Source organism: Myotis lucifugus, unplaced genomic scaffold (genome assembly GCF_000147115.1).
Source record: "Myotis lucifugus unplaced genomic scaffold, Myoluc2.0 scaffold_44, whole genome shotgun sequence".
Classification (NCBI taxonomy): Eukaryota; Metazoa; Chordata; class Mammalia; order Chiroptera; family Vespertilionidae; genus Myotis; species Myotis lucifugus.
This window is the reverse complement of record NW_005871092.1, coordinates 992,129-1,010,324: the sequence shown is the minus strand read 5'-3', so window position 1 is coordinate 1,010,324 and position 18,196 is coordinate 992,129. Positions and strand designations below refer to the sequence as shown.

General features: G+C 41.2%; 1 protein-coding gene across 1 annotated transcript in view; it reads left to right on the top strand.

Annotated features, from left to right (window-relative positions):
• The window catches only part of SORCS1 (sortilin related VPS10 domain containing receptor 1), a 290,995-nt gene that overhangs the window by 165,157 nt on the left and 107,642 nt on the right, over positions 1-18,196 (top strand). The window contains exons 7-8 of the mRNA XM_006088177.3: positions 9,421-9,539; positions 12,177-12,266. Coding sequence (XP_006088239.1) covers positions 9,421-9,539; positions 12,177-12,266 — 209 coding nt within the window. The remainder of the gene's footprint in view (positions 1-9,420; positions 9,540-12,176; positions 12,267-18,196) is intronic.

Here is an 18,196-nt window from a genome sequence, read left to right as displayed (position 1 = left end):
AAGTATATGGAACTCATTGTTTATATTCTAGGTTATGGGTCTTGTAGGGAATGTGCAAAAATAATATAATACTTTTTAATTTGAACATTGTTGTTGTGTTTGTTTTCTCTGATTGTAATGGGTTTAGGGATTTTGTAGCCAAGGCACTGAGACATGTGACACAGGAAAAAATTGTTCACTTGCTTATTTGGCTCATCCCCATGGGATGGGTTGCAAATGCTTATCTGGGTTTGTTACTCAAAGGTTAGTGTTAGTCTCATTTCTCATCTCCCTAGATGACATTTTAATTACTATCTGTTTCATGGGAAGTCTCTGTATGTGAGGGAGGTGAGCTCTGGGAAGCATTGGCTTACAAGACTCTATGGCTGGCATAGATGTGTCATGCCCATTGTGCTGTGAGACCTGGATGTGTTGTAGTTTACAGTCATGTCAAGGATATTATTCTTTCTTGTATCACCTCTGTCTTGGGAGACAAGCTGAATTACAACCTCAATTACAATCAATCACAGGAGGTATTATTGGAAACTTTTGAACATATTTCTTGAATGTGGCATTTGTTATTGATCCCCACGTTCAACTGAGAACACATTGGCAGGTCCTCATCCAGGAAACAAACATGTTAATGTTTACAAATCACACATGTGTGTTTGTGTGTATGTGTGTGAATGTGTATACACGCACCCATGCATTGTATGCACACAGTACATTAAACCTGCTACCCATACATCAAAATAGTAAGAAGGAAACCTACATTCTATTGACTTACCTAATATATTGGGTATGTGTATGTAATGTACATAGTTACAGAGACAATGGGGACCAAACTGTTGGATTGAAAACTTTGTAAAAACTCCTGTCTTATTTAAGTTTGCTGGTGTGGGAACCATAGCTCAGAGCCTGACACATTTAAAGTTTGTTGACTTAATAAATATATGTGTATGTCATGATATAGGCATGATTTGGGGCTTTTAACCATAGGATCTCTGGAGCCCTTTGGGGCTAATGGATGAGCATAAAAAATTCACTAACTCCCTGTAATTTTGTGCTACATATTATACATATATGTGATTTTGGAGAAAGAGGATATGACTTGTATCAGAATTCTTCACATGGCAATTTCACATGTATGCCTAATTCTATATTTTCTCTCATCTGTAAACATCATCTTGTAAAAGAACATGTAGTAGCACGTTTGACCCTTCTCACTTCCCGAATGAAAGGCTGAACTGGTGACTTGGGAGTCTCCATGCCAGTGGTGACCAGGGCTAGCACAGACAGGGGCCAGGACCATCACTGGCCCCGGGTCTATTTGCATGAGTAAGTAACCTTGCAACAACTTGCCCAAGGACTAATCTCTTTCACTAGGGAAAAATAACCATGGCCCTTTAAGCGGAGGTGAAAATGACCGCTCAAAAATTCTTCCTAAAATGAACCACAAAGGAGAATTTCACCAGCTGAAATAAAAGGAAACTCACAACTTTATATAACCATCATCCCACCAATGCTGGTCTTGGGTGAGAACTGGACACCTCATTTCTACTTCCCATTTCCAGCCCCCCAGTCTAATTTCTACATGGAGCCGCCTATGTATCAAAACCTGCAAAGGGTGAACACTCTGAAATAAATACTGTGGGGAGGTGATAGAGACCTCAGTTCTCACCAGTCCTCAGGAGATTAGCGATGGGGTGTTTTGAGCTTTTACTATAAACATAGATTACTTTTATATCAACAAGTGTAGCAAGGACAAAAAAGCAGTACTCAAGGGTACTGATATAGATCAATGCATGTGTGCACACACATACATCACACACTCACAGATGTTCATGTTGCAAAACTCTTACTCCAGTGCAGTGCTAGTGGATACAATCGCAAGTTAAAACTCTTTTCATATCAGCACATACAAATTTAGCCCCTTCATGAGGAATCACTACATAGACTCCCCCTTATACAGTTTACTATAATTTAGTAAGTCACTATCCTATTAATAGATACATACATGTTTGGCTATTTCAAACAGTGCTGACACACATACACCCGTGAACATGCAAAGTTACATAAGGAGCAAGCACTGCTGAGAGAGAAGTTACCAGCATCCTGGACTTGAGGATATCTATATCTATTATCTATATCTATATCTATATCTATATCTATATCTATATCTATATCTATATCTATATCTATAAAATTGCTGTAGATGTTGTCACATCACCCTCTGAAATAGTTGCATCAATGTACGCTCTCTCAAAATGAGAATGTCTGTGTTTGCAAGCCCTCAGTCACCCAGGACACTATGAACAACTTTTTAAACAGAATCTGTCTACTGAGTAGAATGCATGGTATTATCTTTATTGTTTTAAATTGCATTCATTGAATTATGAGTGAGGTTAAGAGTTTTTATTTTATTTTTTTCTTGGCTATTTTTATCTCCTCTCCAGTGAACCTTCAAGAGATATAAACTCTCTTTCATGGTCTAGGTAAGATGGACACTTTGGCATTTATATAAAAATTTAAAAATATCAACATTACCACCCCCCCCCCCCACTCCTGCCAAAGTCCCATCACTATCTCGCAAAATGACCCGGTTGAACCCTTCATTTCAGAGCCTTCATTTACCTTCTTTTTCAATCAGTTAATTTATTCATAGCTTCAAGGGAAGAGGTTAAAAGTTTGCATTTCTGCTCAGCCTCAGACTGTTAGCTCCCCACCACTTGCCCACACACCAAACAGGCGCCTCTGTCCTCCTATCCTCATGTCAAGCATCAGGACTAGCTAGTACAGGGGCACCGGGCACTTTGCTTTTCTCTCTAGCAATGTCATTTTGATCCCGTTGTTCATTCTGCAAAAGTATCTAGGTCTCAATTACTCCTGATTTCAACTTGGCCTCTCTGATTTAGTAGCCGAGAGACAAACTTGAACACTAACCAGCAAAGCGTGAAATAAGGTAACATGAGCTTCCACACACAGCAAGGGAAAACCTGAGTGGGGACGTGCGACCACAGGCTCAGCTGAGCAGCTCTCACATCCGGTTCTCCGTACCCAGTTGGTGCTGTTTCCCCTGCATCCTGCCTGTCCACCCATCTGTGCAGAGACCTGTGCCCTCTCAGTCCATCCTGAGGATGAGAGGACGGACGTGCACAAGAGACAGTTGTCATTCCCCCGGCCTCAGCTCCAGGACAGAGGTCTGGGTTTCTGTTGGCTTCTCAGGATCCCCAGCGCACAGCAGCACCAGTTCACATAACGTGTGTGTGTGTGGCAACATCCAAGTGTTTGGGAAATTCCTAATGCTTCCGACTCTTGCTTTAAAGAAAAAAAAAAGGAGCATCATAAAGATTGGGGTACTTTCTTAGACGTCTCCTCCTTTCCTGCATGTTTTCAGGCAATATTGAAGCTAGTCCCATGCCTTATATTCCTATCATTTGCCTGGGACACTGCAAGAGATACTTGTTATCTGCACTACTTACACCAACTCTTGGAAGTAGGCCGTGTTGTTATTTTCCTCATTTTAACTCTGAGGAAAACGTGGCCTGCAATGATTAAATGGTTTTGCCGTTGCTTCCGGGCTAGAATTTGAAGCCAGGTCTGGCTCACTCCAGACCTATTATTCATTCATTCAATAAATATTGTTGGACATGTATGCTCCGGTAGGAACTCTTCTAGGCATGAATGATGGATAGTAGGGGCCATTGTAAAGGCCCTGCTCTCATCGAGTTTACCCTTTACTTAGGGGGACAGATCATAAACAAATGGATAATGCCGGGTGGTGATAAGTTCTAGAAAGAAAAACAAAGCAGAGGAATCTCTGGTAAGGTGACATTTGATATTTTAGCCAGTTCCTTATGGAAGTAAAAGGGAGGGCTATGTGTCTGCCTGATGGAAGAGACAGATGGAATAGGACATGTGAAGGATATGGAGTATGGGCACGCTTGGCATGGTGAGGGATAGCAGGCAAGCCAGGTGGCTAGAATAGAGAGAGGACAGCAAAATGTGTCATATGTCTTTGTCTATTTAAGTGACAGTGGTGTGGAAGGCAGGGATTGTACCTTATTGATCTTTGCCAAACTACTACCACAGTCTAAGTATGATATTCAATGTTGAGGGCACCTGCATGGGAATTGGCATGCCCCTGTCTTCCTTCTCATGTCCTCAATTTCTAGCCCTGTGCTTCGTGAAATAACATAATCCCAGAAATTTCTCTGTAGTAGTCGTGGCCTCCTGAATGTCCAAAGGCTAACAATCAAAGGCAAGATTTAGAAAGTCACACTAGACCAAAATCAAGAGCCTTCCTAGAAGAAACCACTGCTACGAGCTCCTCACACCAAAGGAGACCATTTGGTCTAAGTGAGTAGTTTTCACAGAAATGTCTTCTCCTCTGCATAGTCTTTCAGGGGCCAAGGCTAGAGCTTTGCTTTTGAAGATCTCAGTTTCTAACAGGCACATGCCAGAGAGGGCTCTAGAGCCTTGATGGGAATGAGCACAAGCATGTCGATACGTGTGCCCACATGCATGCACACCTGTGTGTGTTGGGTGGGAACATTTTAATAAGAATGTTCTAAAACAAATAATAGAACCATAGAACGAACAAAAAGAAGATTTATCAGCAGAGGTATGTTCTCCTTAAAGTTAAAAATTAATGGGGTTGTGGAGGGAGCTTCACAGTACTCATGCTTGCCTACACAGTTGATGGTTTTGTTTGAAATTAACCTTTTACAGTATTAAAGCATATGGAAAGACTTGGTGCTAACTAAAGATTTGTTGACTGAGAGAATCAATGGATAGAGTCGAGGAGATCTGTGAGATATAGTTTCTGCCCTGTCATTTACTAGCATATGGGCTTCTACAAATCTCATCCCTACGTCTGGAGTGCAATTTTTGGTGAAGTTACAAAAGAAAAAGCAAGTGCTCTGTTTAGAATAGTTCCTGACCCAGAGTAGAGGCTCTTTGGTTATTCCAGAGGTTGATGCTACTGCAGATGCCATGAGTGGAGGCAGGCTGGGAAGGGAGAGGTCTGCCTGAGCTTCAGGAGAAACTCCGCAGAAGAAGACCCAGGAAGGATATGGACAGGGCAACAGGACCAGAAAAGATAAGTCAAACCGGGGGAACTCTGTGAATGAGCATAGGGTCTCAGCCTGGAATGGACACGCTGTTTAGACATAGCAGAAGGCCTGAAGTCACAGACTTGCCAGCATCAGGGAGTTTTTTCTGGGCAGGAATGGAAGGAAACAGGTTTTAAGGGATAAAGCATAATAAAGACCTGTCAGGGGGTAAAGTAATAGTCTTTTTTTGACATCCTTTTTTAGTTCTAAAACTCTAATAACCTTCATTATATCGCTTAGTCAGTGACCGCAGAGTCACAGTTTGTTGGAGATGGAGGTGGGATCTAGAATGTCACTGCAGCAGGAGGGAGGGCACACAGGACAACAGGGTGCAGGCAGGCTGGCCCATGCGCTGGGCACCAAGGTCACGTCCAGTTCTGCCCTGGCCACCACCTTCAACTGCCTGCCCAGCATAGTTGCTACCTATTCATTATTCAAGGAGGATATTTTTTATGGCTTTTTGAAAAGTTACTTAAGAAAACTTTAACCTAAACCAAACATTGACTCCGGTAGAAATGCCTGTACTATACTTTACAGTTGGTTCCCTTGAGACACAGTGAGCAGTCCTAGTAATGGAAGAGGGAGGAGTTCAGTAACTACAGGCACCTGTTTAAGCATAGTCCAGCCATGCATTGGACCGAACATACTTATTACAAGTGTCACAGCCCCTGGCATGATGGCTCTTCTTCATCCCCACTTCACAGATCAGAGTTTAAAGAGGCCAAGTGTTTGCTTGGGTTTACCAAGCAAGCAGGCTCTGAGGTTGCAGCTAAACCCCCGCTCCTCTGCTCCAAGCCTGGCCTGTCAAAGGCAGCTTCCTTTAGATCCTCACGCATTTGGGAGGATGGGGATTCCATTATTCCAAACAGCAGCTGTTGCAGAGCGAGGATGCTTGAAAAGAGCCGCGCTGTGTCCTAATTACCTACGGCAAGGAAAACATCTGTGTGGGGAAAGTAATGAAATTAATTCTAAAGTCGAGCAGTTGCATACATTAATTGACGTTAATTAATGCCAAATTACACGATACTTCCTATGGAATCACATCATGCACTCCCTGGAATTGAATATGAAAAGAGTTCATCATACTTAATGCTATCACCGCCAGCCCGAGGGGAGGGGAGTGAGAGCGATTGGTCCCTGGTTAGGAAGCGCAGCCAGCTTCTTTCTGTTGCCCTTAGGAGGGGAAAGGGAAGGAACCAGAGCACTTGGCCAAGGGCAGGCAGTGCGACACTGAGCCTTGCCCTTGGGCTTGAAATTTCACTCTGAGCAAGAAATGCTCTCCAGACCTCTTCCTGGGGCTTTTGTTGCATCACCCAGTTGTACATTTTTTACAGTCAGCCCCAGGATGGGCTCATTGCAGCAAGCCCCCCATGACCTCCTACCAGACCCAGGTGAGGGGTGCTGACCAGAGACTTGTTTGCAGGTTGTCTGCCTCTCTCACCTTGCTATCACTCTATACTATTGTTGACATTTCATATACATCTTTTATTCATTTTTCCTGTGCAAACATACATCTATAGATATCTATATATACACCTGGCACAAAATCGGGTCCATATGCGCATATTTTGGTAACCTACTTTTATGAAACTTTTATTTTGGAATAAATTTAAATAAACAGAAAAGTTCCCAAGACAGTACAGCTTTACCCAGCTTCTCCCAATGTTAACATCTTATACAACCATGGTCTATTTTTTAAAACTAAAAAATGAACAGTGATAAAACATTAGTAATTAGTAACCTCTGTTTATAATGTAAACTATATTAAGCATTTCTGTAACACCTTATATACTCTTTAGAAGCAAGATTTTAATAGCAGCTCCTTAAAAGAACTCTCTCACTTTTTGTTTACTAGATCTGGATTTAAATGTCCCTTTCAACCAGTGGTGAGAAAGTAGGTAGATCTTGAATGGGAATAGACCCAAGAGAATTATGGGAACTTCTGAATCATGTGAAGAAAGGATGAGCCAACAAATCCATTTTGGCTTTTCCAGCAAAGAAACAGGGAGGAATAGGTATTGGACACCAACAGTACCTGATGTAGAGATACAGCTAAAGTACTCAAATCCAGTTCAACCAGTCTTTTAAAGGACCTACTATGTGCCGAAGACTGATATAATATTTGTGAAAGCAAAAGAGAAAGCAGGGATTTTATCAATATTAATAACAACTGGCCTTTGTAAAAGTTTGAGTTTCAAAACATTTAGCATATGTTTTATTTATTTCAGTTAATTCTTACAGCCACACTACAAGATAGTTGACATTGGCATCTCCATTATGAATGAAGGTAGCAAGATTCAAGAAGACTATGATTTCCTTTGAACTATGCAGCTAATAAGTGACCACACCAGACAGAACTTAAGCCCAAATCTCATAGTCACCAATTTCCATTGTTTCTATGACCCCAAGCTACCTTTGAAAAACAGAAGTCAACTAAAAATTGTAAAAGGGTCTGGTGGAGTGTGAAGTTGTGAGGTAGAGATTTTTGTATGCTGTGGGGAGGATTGTTCTTGGAAGGGTTAAGTCCCAGAAATTGTCTTCAAGGACAAAGACCTTGAGTTATGCCCTAAAATGGAACTATTATAATGTCTGTAAAAGAGGATAGGAAAGGATCAGTAGAAGGCTTTTCTTTAGTTTATCATTGGAAGTGATTTCAGCAGAACTAGATGGATTAAAGGACTTGAGAGCTATCCCCATTTATCATGTATGCATGTGGCAGCCAGATGGAGGAAGGTTGAGGGTAAAGCTTTCCTCCATCAGTCACTGTTCAGATGGAGCACATGTGCTGGCCGTCCCTAGTGACTCTCCTGGCGGAATTGAGGAATACCCAGGTTCCTTCAGTAAACGTCCTGGAACTTTAATTAAAGGAAATTAGTGAACCCTTATATCCAACTGTATATGGTATTGCTACCCCCATTTCATGTAAATAAATATATTTTGATTTCTTTTATTTGAAAGAAAGGATTTTTGCATACATCACTGATGTGTTAAAATCAAATTCATTAAGCATCAACAAAGTAAAATGACTTTCTCTTTCATTCAAAAAGATACATTCCAATAAAGAGGTATGTTTCAATGAATATTTATTGCCTACTATGTGCCAGTAATGTATTGCAACCCAGGTATGTGCCTTTGACCTGAAATCAAACCCGAGACCTATGGTGCGCAGGCCAACACTCTAACCACTGCAAACACAGGTCAAGGCAGGAGGAACATTTTAAGTAGAGGAAATACAAATGAAAATAAAGTGGTAGGAAGTTTGGCCCACTTTCTGAACATAAAGTAGGACAGATTAGAAGAATCACAGTGGGGAGAAGGGATTAGCATGAGGGGAGGTTGTGTTGGTAGACAGTGGAGGGTTTGAATTTATTCTAAAGTCAAGGAGGCCAAAGGAGTTTTAAATAACCAAGTGACATCTGAATAGTAGAGAAAACAGAATAGTTGTGGCTGAAAACAAGGACAGCCTCCCTGATACAATATATGTCCAACAAAGGTCAAAATTATGAGTTATTATATGTTTATCATCTAGCTTAGCGACTTAGATGGAAGTCGAGCTCTTAATTAATTCATCTACAAGATGAGAACAAAGTTTTTGACTCAGGAATCCCTTCTGTATTCTGTTTCACTTCCAATTAGTAGTAGAAGGAAAACCTTTATCTTGACATAGAGCCTTCTTATTTATGACAGCAGCACTTCTAGCGTGAGATGATGGATGATTGCATATATAGGTGTGCATTTCCCTGTTTGTTAATCAAAGGTCAAAGTGTGGCAGTGAAGCCTAGCGAGAAAATATACTACGAAAGCACAAGTATTGCTCGGCCAGTGTTGTTCAGCGGTTGAGCATTGACCCTTGAACTGGAAGTTTGCCATTTGATTCTGGTCGAGGCACATGCTGGGTTTGTGGGCTTTGATCCCTTATTGTAGGGAGCTTGTAGGAGGCAGCCAATCAATGATTCTTTTTCTTTCATTGATGTTTCTATCTCTCTCATCCTCTCCCTTCTTCTCTCTAAAATAAGTAAAATAAAAAGAAGGCTCAAGTATTATTGCCAGTTTTTGAAAATACTTTCATTTGGTTTAAACGGGAAAGAAATGAATTAAGGAGAACTTAGTGTTTAGGATGGCATAGGCGCTGGGAGACAGCGTAGTGGGTTGATAGCAAGTGAGTAAAATCGTAATGACAGCGATGATAACAATGATTATGACAACAATAATGTGGTTAACAGAGAACGTGAGGTTTATTTAAATACTTGGAGGAAGCAAGGGAAATAGAAAATATACACTCAGACTCTAATTCTCTGTTTAAAACCCTCCCCTGTTTTTTTTCCAGATTCGCAATACCTGACTTGCCGCATGCAGAACTGCACCGAGGCCAACAGAAATAGACCTTTCCCGGGCTACATTGACCCGGACTCCTTGATTGTGCAGGATGATTACGTGTTTGTTCAGGTGGGAAAGATCCACTTCTACTGATTGTCTCAAAGACCTTTTCCTTTTTCTGTCCCTAATGCAGCCCCGCTTGCCTGCTTCCGGAAAAAGAACAAAAAGCATTATCTTTTCAACAAAAGGAACATCACCAAGCATCAGATCTCCTCTACTAACAGAATATTAATGAGTTCCTGTGGGCAGTGTGTGGAGGACCTTATCAGCCCGGGTCAGGGGTCAGGGAGGCGCAGCGCAGAGTGCTGTCCATCCCTCTCATCTGCATTCTGAGGAGCTCCCAGCAGCCAGCAGCGGGGCTGAGCAGAAATGACCATCTCTTCCTACCAGGAGAACGGCCAGCCCATCAGCTTCCTCCCCAATATCCAGTTTAAAAATAGAGAGGCAGCTAGGAAGAGGAAGCAGTGGGGTGGCTGGAGGTGGTGGGAGCAGAGAAAAGGTGGTAGTAATCAGCCATTATTGCCGTGCCCTGACTGTGATTAGGATGAAGCGAATTTAGATGAGATGTATTCAGACAGGCTTGGCACCTCCTCAGAGAGTGGGAAACAGCTTGAGTAGCTGAGGTTTCATGAGTGTTTAGAAGAGACAGGAAGCAAGTATGCTTCATTTCTTACCAGCTTTTAAGGAACATCTTAGGCTTATTTGGACAATGCTGTTAAAAATTCAGTTCTTTCTTTCCATGTTAAAAATGGTAAAGGTATAATTGCTAACTAGTGTGTGTGTGTGTGTATGTATACTCTCTCTATATATACATATGTATTTTTACCTACACACACAAATACTTATGATTTCACTAAGCTTGATCCACACTATTATATTTTAGAAAGAAACCATAATTTAGAATATTTAATCCAATGATTTGAGGAAGCAAATAAATGTTCAAAATACCTAACATCAGCCTATGTACTTTAAAAATGTTTCACAAATGATTACACACACACACACACACACACACTCTTTCTTTTTCTTCAGGGAAATGAGTAATGAGTACTCTGATAACTTCAGCATCAATTATCAAGTGACACTGAAATGGTTACACACATTGGTTCTCTCTCTAATTTATTTTTCTATCAGAGTTACTTCCTGGAACTTTTTTTTTCTGTTTTCTAATAACCATTTATAATCTACATATATGACTTACATATGGGAATCAGTTCTGCATTTAGAGTTTTTCTTATTTTTCTACCCATGCCACTGTGAACGTGACCCTTCAACTCATCACTGGGAGGAGTAGGTGATCTGGCCATATTGATGAATATTTTAGTTATGTTTTTATGTGACTGGTGAACAGTCACCCAAAGCATACGTTGGCATTCTTAGTATGCAAACTCCAGTTGACATTCAAACTCCAGAGGCTTATATGGGTTAAGAGTGGCTATAGGAACTCAAAAATAGAGTAGATTAGTGGTTTCCAGGGTCTAGGAAGTAGGGAAATGGGGAGATGTTGGTCAAGGATACAAACTTCCAACTATAAGATGACTAAGTTCTCGAATCTAATATAGAGCATAGTGACTATACATAATGATACTGTATTACACACTTGAAAGTTGTTAAGAGCTTAAATGGTATCCATCCATACATACAATAATCTTACTTAAGTGAAGGCATGGAGGTATTAACTAACCTTATTTGTGGTAATTATTCTGTGCAATATATATGTATCAAATCATCACATTTTACACGTCACTCCACTCTTATATATGTCAGCGATTTTCAACCTTTTTCATTCTGCGACACAAAAAATATATTTTTTGCGGACCTGATAAAAATTAGGTAAAATGATGACTCATTCACAGCGGATAGCTACTGTTGTGTTGGCTGTTGTCATTTTTTAATTTGAAAATCTAAGGGAAAAGAGGTCAGTGCCCCTGACTAAATAGTCAGGTATTGCATGTTTTTAAAATGTGGTGGGAATACTGGTTGAAAATTGCTGGTATATGTCAATAATATCTCAATAAATCTGGGGGAAAAGGAGTGACAACGGAGAGAGAGATTGGCAGTGGAACCCTTAATACACTGTACTGAATGGGCCTCATGCCAAGGTAGATACCACACCCTCCTCGCCCTCCCTCACACTCATGGAGTTCATTGGACTCTGTGTGCTGGATAAACTTGGGGAAGGTTGCTCAGAATCAATTCTCAGAGATAGAGCTCTCTGAACCATCTTAACGTGTCAGCCCTGCTTTGTGTTGGACATGCTCACAGACATCAATGTCACAGCCACACACTGGAATCGGTGCCCAGAGATGTGGGACCTGGACCACTTCCTTCTGATATGACTGGGGACCTATCTGCATGGCCATAGTCTTGGGGCTAGATAGCTGGGCTGCTGATGGACATTGATCCAATATCCCTCGAGGCTTGTATCTTTGAAAGTTCATAATCACTGACAATGTTTCCTGGCTTCTGAGCCACAGTGCAAATTGAAAAATTGTATTTTTGTCCAGTGGGTTCCATCTGGGCCTCTGACCAACTCACATGCATTGTTTAAGTTGTTTTTGAACTGAAAGCCAATTCCTGACACTTTTCCACGGTAGTCATTCACACTGATGTGTTGGCAGCGACCTCCTTTTGTTTAGTGGCTGTTCTTCCAGGGCCTGCAACTGTTACAGTAGTTCCTCTTACAACTGTGTGTTTCTGGTCCAGCTGACGTCGGGAGGACGGCCGCATTACTACGTGTCCTACCGAAGGAATGCGTTTGCCCAGATGAAGCTGCCCAAGTACGCTCTGCCCAAGGTATGACCTGAATCGTTCTTCATTTTAGTTTCCTCTGATTCCCATAGTCCTGCTGCCACCCTCTTTCCCAAGCATCTTTCTGTCTCTCATTGTCATGTATTTATTTTCATCTACCATCAGTTTCTCAAGTTCATCTGGTGTCACTTTTTTTTTGCCAATCTTATCACTCTCCTTTCTCAGCATTCTCTCTCTCTCTCTCTCTCTCTCTCTCTCTCTCTCTCTCTCTCACACACACACACACACACACACACTCAAACTCTCAAACTCTCTCTCTCTCCCTCTCACTTTCTCTTTCTCCATGCCTCTCTCTCTTTCTCTCTCATCCTATAGGAGCATCTGAATAAATAAATTGATAACTGATTTGCTTTTTCTTTTCAATAGTAAAGATTTTCAAGCAGTAGGTATTGGTTTTCTAGCAAGACAGAAAATACACTGGGGATACACAGTGTTTCAGTGCAATGGGTATGATATGTTTCCTTCTCAATTATTTTTTCTTTTTAATTATTGAGAGGCGACACACCTATATGGTATCCAACCTTTGCTTTCTCTTTCAGTGGAACTTGAGACAGGTTGTCTTTAGAGTTCTGAGTCACAGCTAATTTTTCAGACGGCCCCAAAGACAGAGGCCTTTCTAAACAGTGGCTGATAAGAGTTAGAGACCCTCATCTGTGGAAGTCCCTGGCTCTTTCCACACACTCTGAGGCACTGCGTTAATATGGAGCACCACCTAGTGGAGGTCAAGCTGACTTGGGAGCTCAAAGCTTCAGACCTGCGGTCTTGCTGCCATTGTGTGTACTAAAAGTGGCCATAAATTGTTAATGCATTGGACCTTGATTTTAGAGCAACAGAGGTGTGTGGCTATAAGACAGAGACTGTGTAAATATAGTTACAGCTCAACTTTGAAACCTTTGGGTTGAAAAAAGTACATAAAGCACTTTCTTTTGATGGAGTTTTTATGACTCTAGTATTTTTAATCCATAACTTCGTAGTATGCTTGTCTGACCTAACACCAGTGTGCTGCCCAGGAAATCAGGTGACGGATATAGCACAAGGGCATTGCAGAGCTCCTCTTGTGGGAGAACCAATGGTAGCTAGTTGCTCTGGCTTCTCCAGGCAGAATTCTCCCTTCTGGCCATCACTCTGTCCTTACCCCTAGCATCGTGAAAGGTGAGCTGTAAACCTCAGCCCATTAGAGATAATAATACACATTAAATTGCACTATTAACTGCCAAGAACTATATTCATGTTAGTAGTTATTATGTTCAGCTGCTAAGAGATTCATGACAGCGGTAATTGCCCAGAACTAACTATATGTCTCTACCTGTGTACATTTAAATCCTTCTTGCTCTTGATTTGGCTTAAAATTATTACCAAAGAGACAAGAGCTTACAGCTTTGGGGTGTGCCTAGATGAGAATTGGGTAAAGTCAGTATGTAAAGGGAAACTGAGTGTTCTTAAAATTGCCCTTGCTAATCTCTTAGAAAGGCCCTTGAGGGAGGTGAACATGGTACCTCACTAAGTCCAATAGACCTGGCTTTTCTGTCTCTTGAGCTTGGAAATCAATTGCTGTTTCTTTGATTGACCAGCAACTAACACAGTTGGCTTACAAGATTTAACACCTTTAAAGAGGAGAATTATACTCAATGCAATGAGATACTCTTGTTCAAAATGCATGAGGGAATTGAGATGAAATTAGTAAATAGCAGATTCAAGTCACTCATCTCATGCTCACTGTTAGAAATACATTTTTTTAAGTGGAATAAGTCTCAGCCAAACGAAATTCTATTTGAAGCAGCATTGAGGCAAGAGCTTAAGTCTCCAGACTCCCAAACTAGCATTCTTTGTATTATACCTTTCTTTTCTTGGGATAAATCAATGTATTCTATTATTGGAAGATAGTAGTATCTCCCCCGACCCCTAATTTTGATCAGGTGAGGATACCATGAAAAATATTCCCATTGACCTGAGGACCCCCAGAAATGGTAGTTTAAAGTCAAAGAAACATCCTTGCACCTATTGGAGAATGTGAGGAAACACACTCCTTGCATTTCTTGTTCAGAGCCATCACGCAGATCACTGGTGGCAGTTGCCCCCGGTGGCATGGAGCCCATCTAGAAGGACAAGTTTGACTTTACACCTGAATCGGCTCTCTATCTCCTCCCCCTGTTCTCCCACATGAGCCTGTCCCATTACTCAGCCTGGTCTGAGCTCTGAGGGTAGAGGGTAGTGATTCATTTGAGGGTAGTGATTCATTTAGCTCGTCCCGTATAGCAAATGAATGTATTCTTTGGTCCAAGTGGGTGTGTACTATTTAAGGCAATGAGATGCCTCATTACAGTCCCATTACCCCTTCAAAGAGCCCGCTTGGTGGAGTGATCCGCAGTGAAGGTGCGAATATTTCACGGCCCTCTATCAAAGCCGTGGCTGCTGTGGCTGGAAATGAACAAAGCTTCGTGTCCCCCAAAGCAATTGAGACAAACCAGCACTTTTGTGCTCAAATGATCATCCACTGCCATTGCGTCAGCTCTTGAAACACCATGGTTACGCAGGGCTGTGTCAAAAACACACACACGCAGGTTTAATATAATGGTAAAGATGACCAGAGAGGGGGAGGGGGGGAGTGCAACATCGCTGTCACCATGAAGAGCATGAGTCTCACCAGACAGGGAGAGACAGCGACAGTTCCCTTCCCTTAACTTACTTGGAGCTCATTCTGAGCTACTCAAGTGAGATAAATGAGGCAATACATATGAAAGTGCTCTGAGCATTTCGGAGGACAGATACTCTATAAAAGCAAGGTAATATTATTATTAGTATGGATCTAGTTGTCTGTGTGGTCGAAGATCGATGCGAACTGGGGTCTGGGTTGTGCAAAGGCTGTTCGATTCACAGCAGAAGAACAGAATTCCAGACCTACATCTGCCACTACCCTGCTTTGAAACCTGGCTGGTTTACCAATTTCTCTTTCCCTGTTTTTGTTTGTGTTCTTTCTTACATTTTTTAAAATAAGGAGTTTGGACTCACAACCATATGTTCTCACATGTGATACTCAGAATAAAATGTCCTTAGAGATGATTCATGAAAATTTGATTCTGTGACCAAATATATTAAAAAAAAAGAAATCTATTCTTTGTTCCTTGACTAGAGAGTAACAGTAGCTAGCTGGTATGTTGAAGGCTCTACGTCTAGGACATCTTGTTAACAAGAAACTTATATACTAGTAATTTAGCATAAATCAAACCATTTTACCAAAGGACCCATTTTTAATCTATTAAAAATCTAACAATGCTACTTTCCTACGGAACAGACTTTGGGAAAGACGGTAGTACAAGATCTCAAGGATCACTTCTAGGTCTGTAGTTCTGTGGCTCAGGAAAAGCATTCAACATAACATGCTACCTGGGAGAAAGAGCGAAAGAGCATGTTTTCCTGATAGAGGAGGTGGATGTAGGTAAGAAGAAATAATGCAGATGTCATTTAAATATGTCAAATCTTCCAATTAAAATATTTAAGACCAACATCATTTAAAAACAATTCAAAGGTTCTGGCCAGTGCGGTTCAGTTGGTTGAGCATCACCCCATGCACTGAAAGGTCACCTGTTCAAATCCCGGTCAGTACATATACCTAGGTTGTGGGTTCGTTCCCTAGTCAGGGTGTGTACACGAGGCAATCAGTCAATGTTTCTCTCTCACATTCATGTTTCTCTCTATCTCTCTTCCTTTCCCTTCCTCTCTCTGAAGTCAATAAAAACATATATTTCTTAAATTGTTCAGTGTATGTAATTAGATTATATGGAGAGAAAGACACCTCATCTTGGTCCTTATCCAGAGGTGGCCACTTTAATCTGCTATTATTATCTGCTGTGATTATATGACTAGTATTCTGAGTGACAGAAACACTTTATGTGTCTATGTTTTCAGTTCAACATCCAAAAACTAAAGGTTCAAGTGTGTGGCATAGTATAGAGGATGTACTGTAGCCCCTGGGATTATTTAATGAGATTTCTCTTGTGACCCAGACTTCAGAGTTTCACTTTGACTCCAAAGGCACAGGAATGAGTTTTGTAGGGGCCAGGCTATTGCCGATGTACCTTAACTTGAATGGAGAGATGACAGTGTATCCCGCTGACATGGAAGGGAACTTGGATTGGGAGTAGTTATTTGAGGACTCTAAATACCAGGGTATGGCTTCTGGTCTTTATCCTATAGGAAATGGGGAGCCATAGAAGGTTTTGCTCTCCATGGTTGACTGGCCCTGGCATAATTTCCACAGCTAATTCCCTCCATTGGAAAGGAACAAAAACCTTGGGTGAACCAATTTTTGTAGAGTATGTTAGTGAGCACCCTGGCGTTGGCTGTGAACAGGAAGGCCACATGGACCTTGCTTAATCAACAAAGGGGATGTAAAGGCGTGCTTATCTGAAAATCACTGGCAAGTGGAGCAGATGTTCAGTGCTTTGAACTCCCTAGCTGATGTAATTCCCTCCCCGACACCCTACCCAGGTCCATGGAAGGCCCACGAGAACTCCTGAGGCACAGAGTTCAGTTCATAGTTAAGTTACAGAGCCCACATTTGGACTCAAACAGTTTATTTCAGAATCCATTTTTTAAAATAATTTTTCTCTATTGTCCTCTTGAACCCAAAACTTTACAGGCGGGGCAGGCTTTTAAGTTTTCCACATTCAAAGACAAAGAACGTCACAGAATTTGGCCTCTTTTCTCTACCTTTCTAGACTATTTTCTTCAGGATTGACTTCATCTTCTACCTCGAAAATATGTCTTCATCAGATCCAGACTTTCGAAAATTCTTACTATTTATAAACCAAGAGTAAGAGATGCTTTCCCCCCACTCTAATAGTCCCAGCTTGGTTCCAGATTCATGTGTTATTGATTTTGCATAGGTCATATATTCAACACTGATCAAGTTGCTATCATCAGGGAAATTAGATATTCTGAATGCTGGGCCTACCAACCCACTTCTGGTGCTGAGGGTGATAGAAAACAAGAGACTGGGTTAAGAAGGAATTTGTCTGTGAGGGATGAGGATGTTTTTCAAAGTAGATTGAGATACAATTATCAGAAGAAATATAAAGAGACATTGGATAGATACATGCAATGGCCCACTTTTATTCCAAAATTTAGTTTGTGTTGTTGATTACATTGATTCAATGGGAAGGATTTATTTTGGCCTTACAACTCTGGGTTAATTCTACAAAAGCTTAACCAAACTCTAGGCCTGAGGAATGCAAAGCCCTATAGATAAAGACTTCTTCCTTCTGGACTCATTTGATTTCACTTTGATCAAGGCTGAAAAAGAGGGAGTCACTTGTTCCTCTATGTCTAAAGCACAGACAGAGCTGAATTGCTGATTGGTTGAATGATTGGTTGATTGATTGAGAGAACAGAGGCATATATTACAAGGAGAAAATCAGGTTAGAAGGTAGGTAGAGTTTTGCTGTACTGGAATTTTGACCAAGGAAGATTGACAGATCTCCTAAAGCTTTTCAAGGGCAGAGGAAGGTTCATCTGGGAAAACTTGAGTACTAAGCTACACAAAAGCCAAGAATCTTTCCTTGTTGTTCTTTGTGCTTATGTATAATTTTGTTGTTTTGCTTTGATTTTTGGTTTTTGAGAGTTATATCAATGTCTACCACCTTGGGCAAACAGCACATGGACAGACATCTCTTAAGGGAGACAGCAAGCCTTGGTCTGTGTCTGCTTTCCTCTGAACATCCACTTCTCTGGAGTTCAGAATAGGGGAAGAAGGAATTGAAATTCCCACCCCAGGGACATCTGCTCACTGCCCCCACATTACTTTTGCCTTCTTTTTATCTTCCAGGACTACCAGGGTATGAAAACATCATCAATTATGAAGTCTCTCTCTCTCTCTCTCTCTCTCTCTCTCTCTCTCTCTCTCTCTCTCTCTTTTT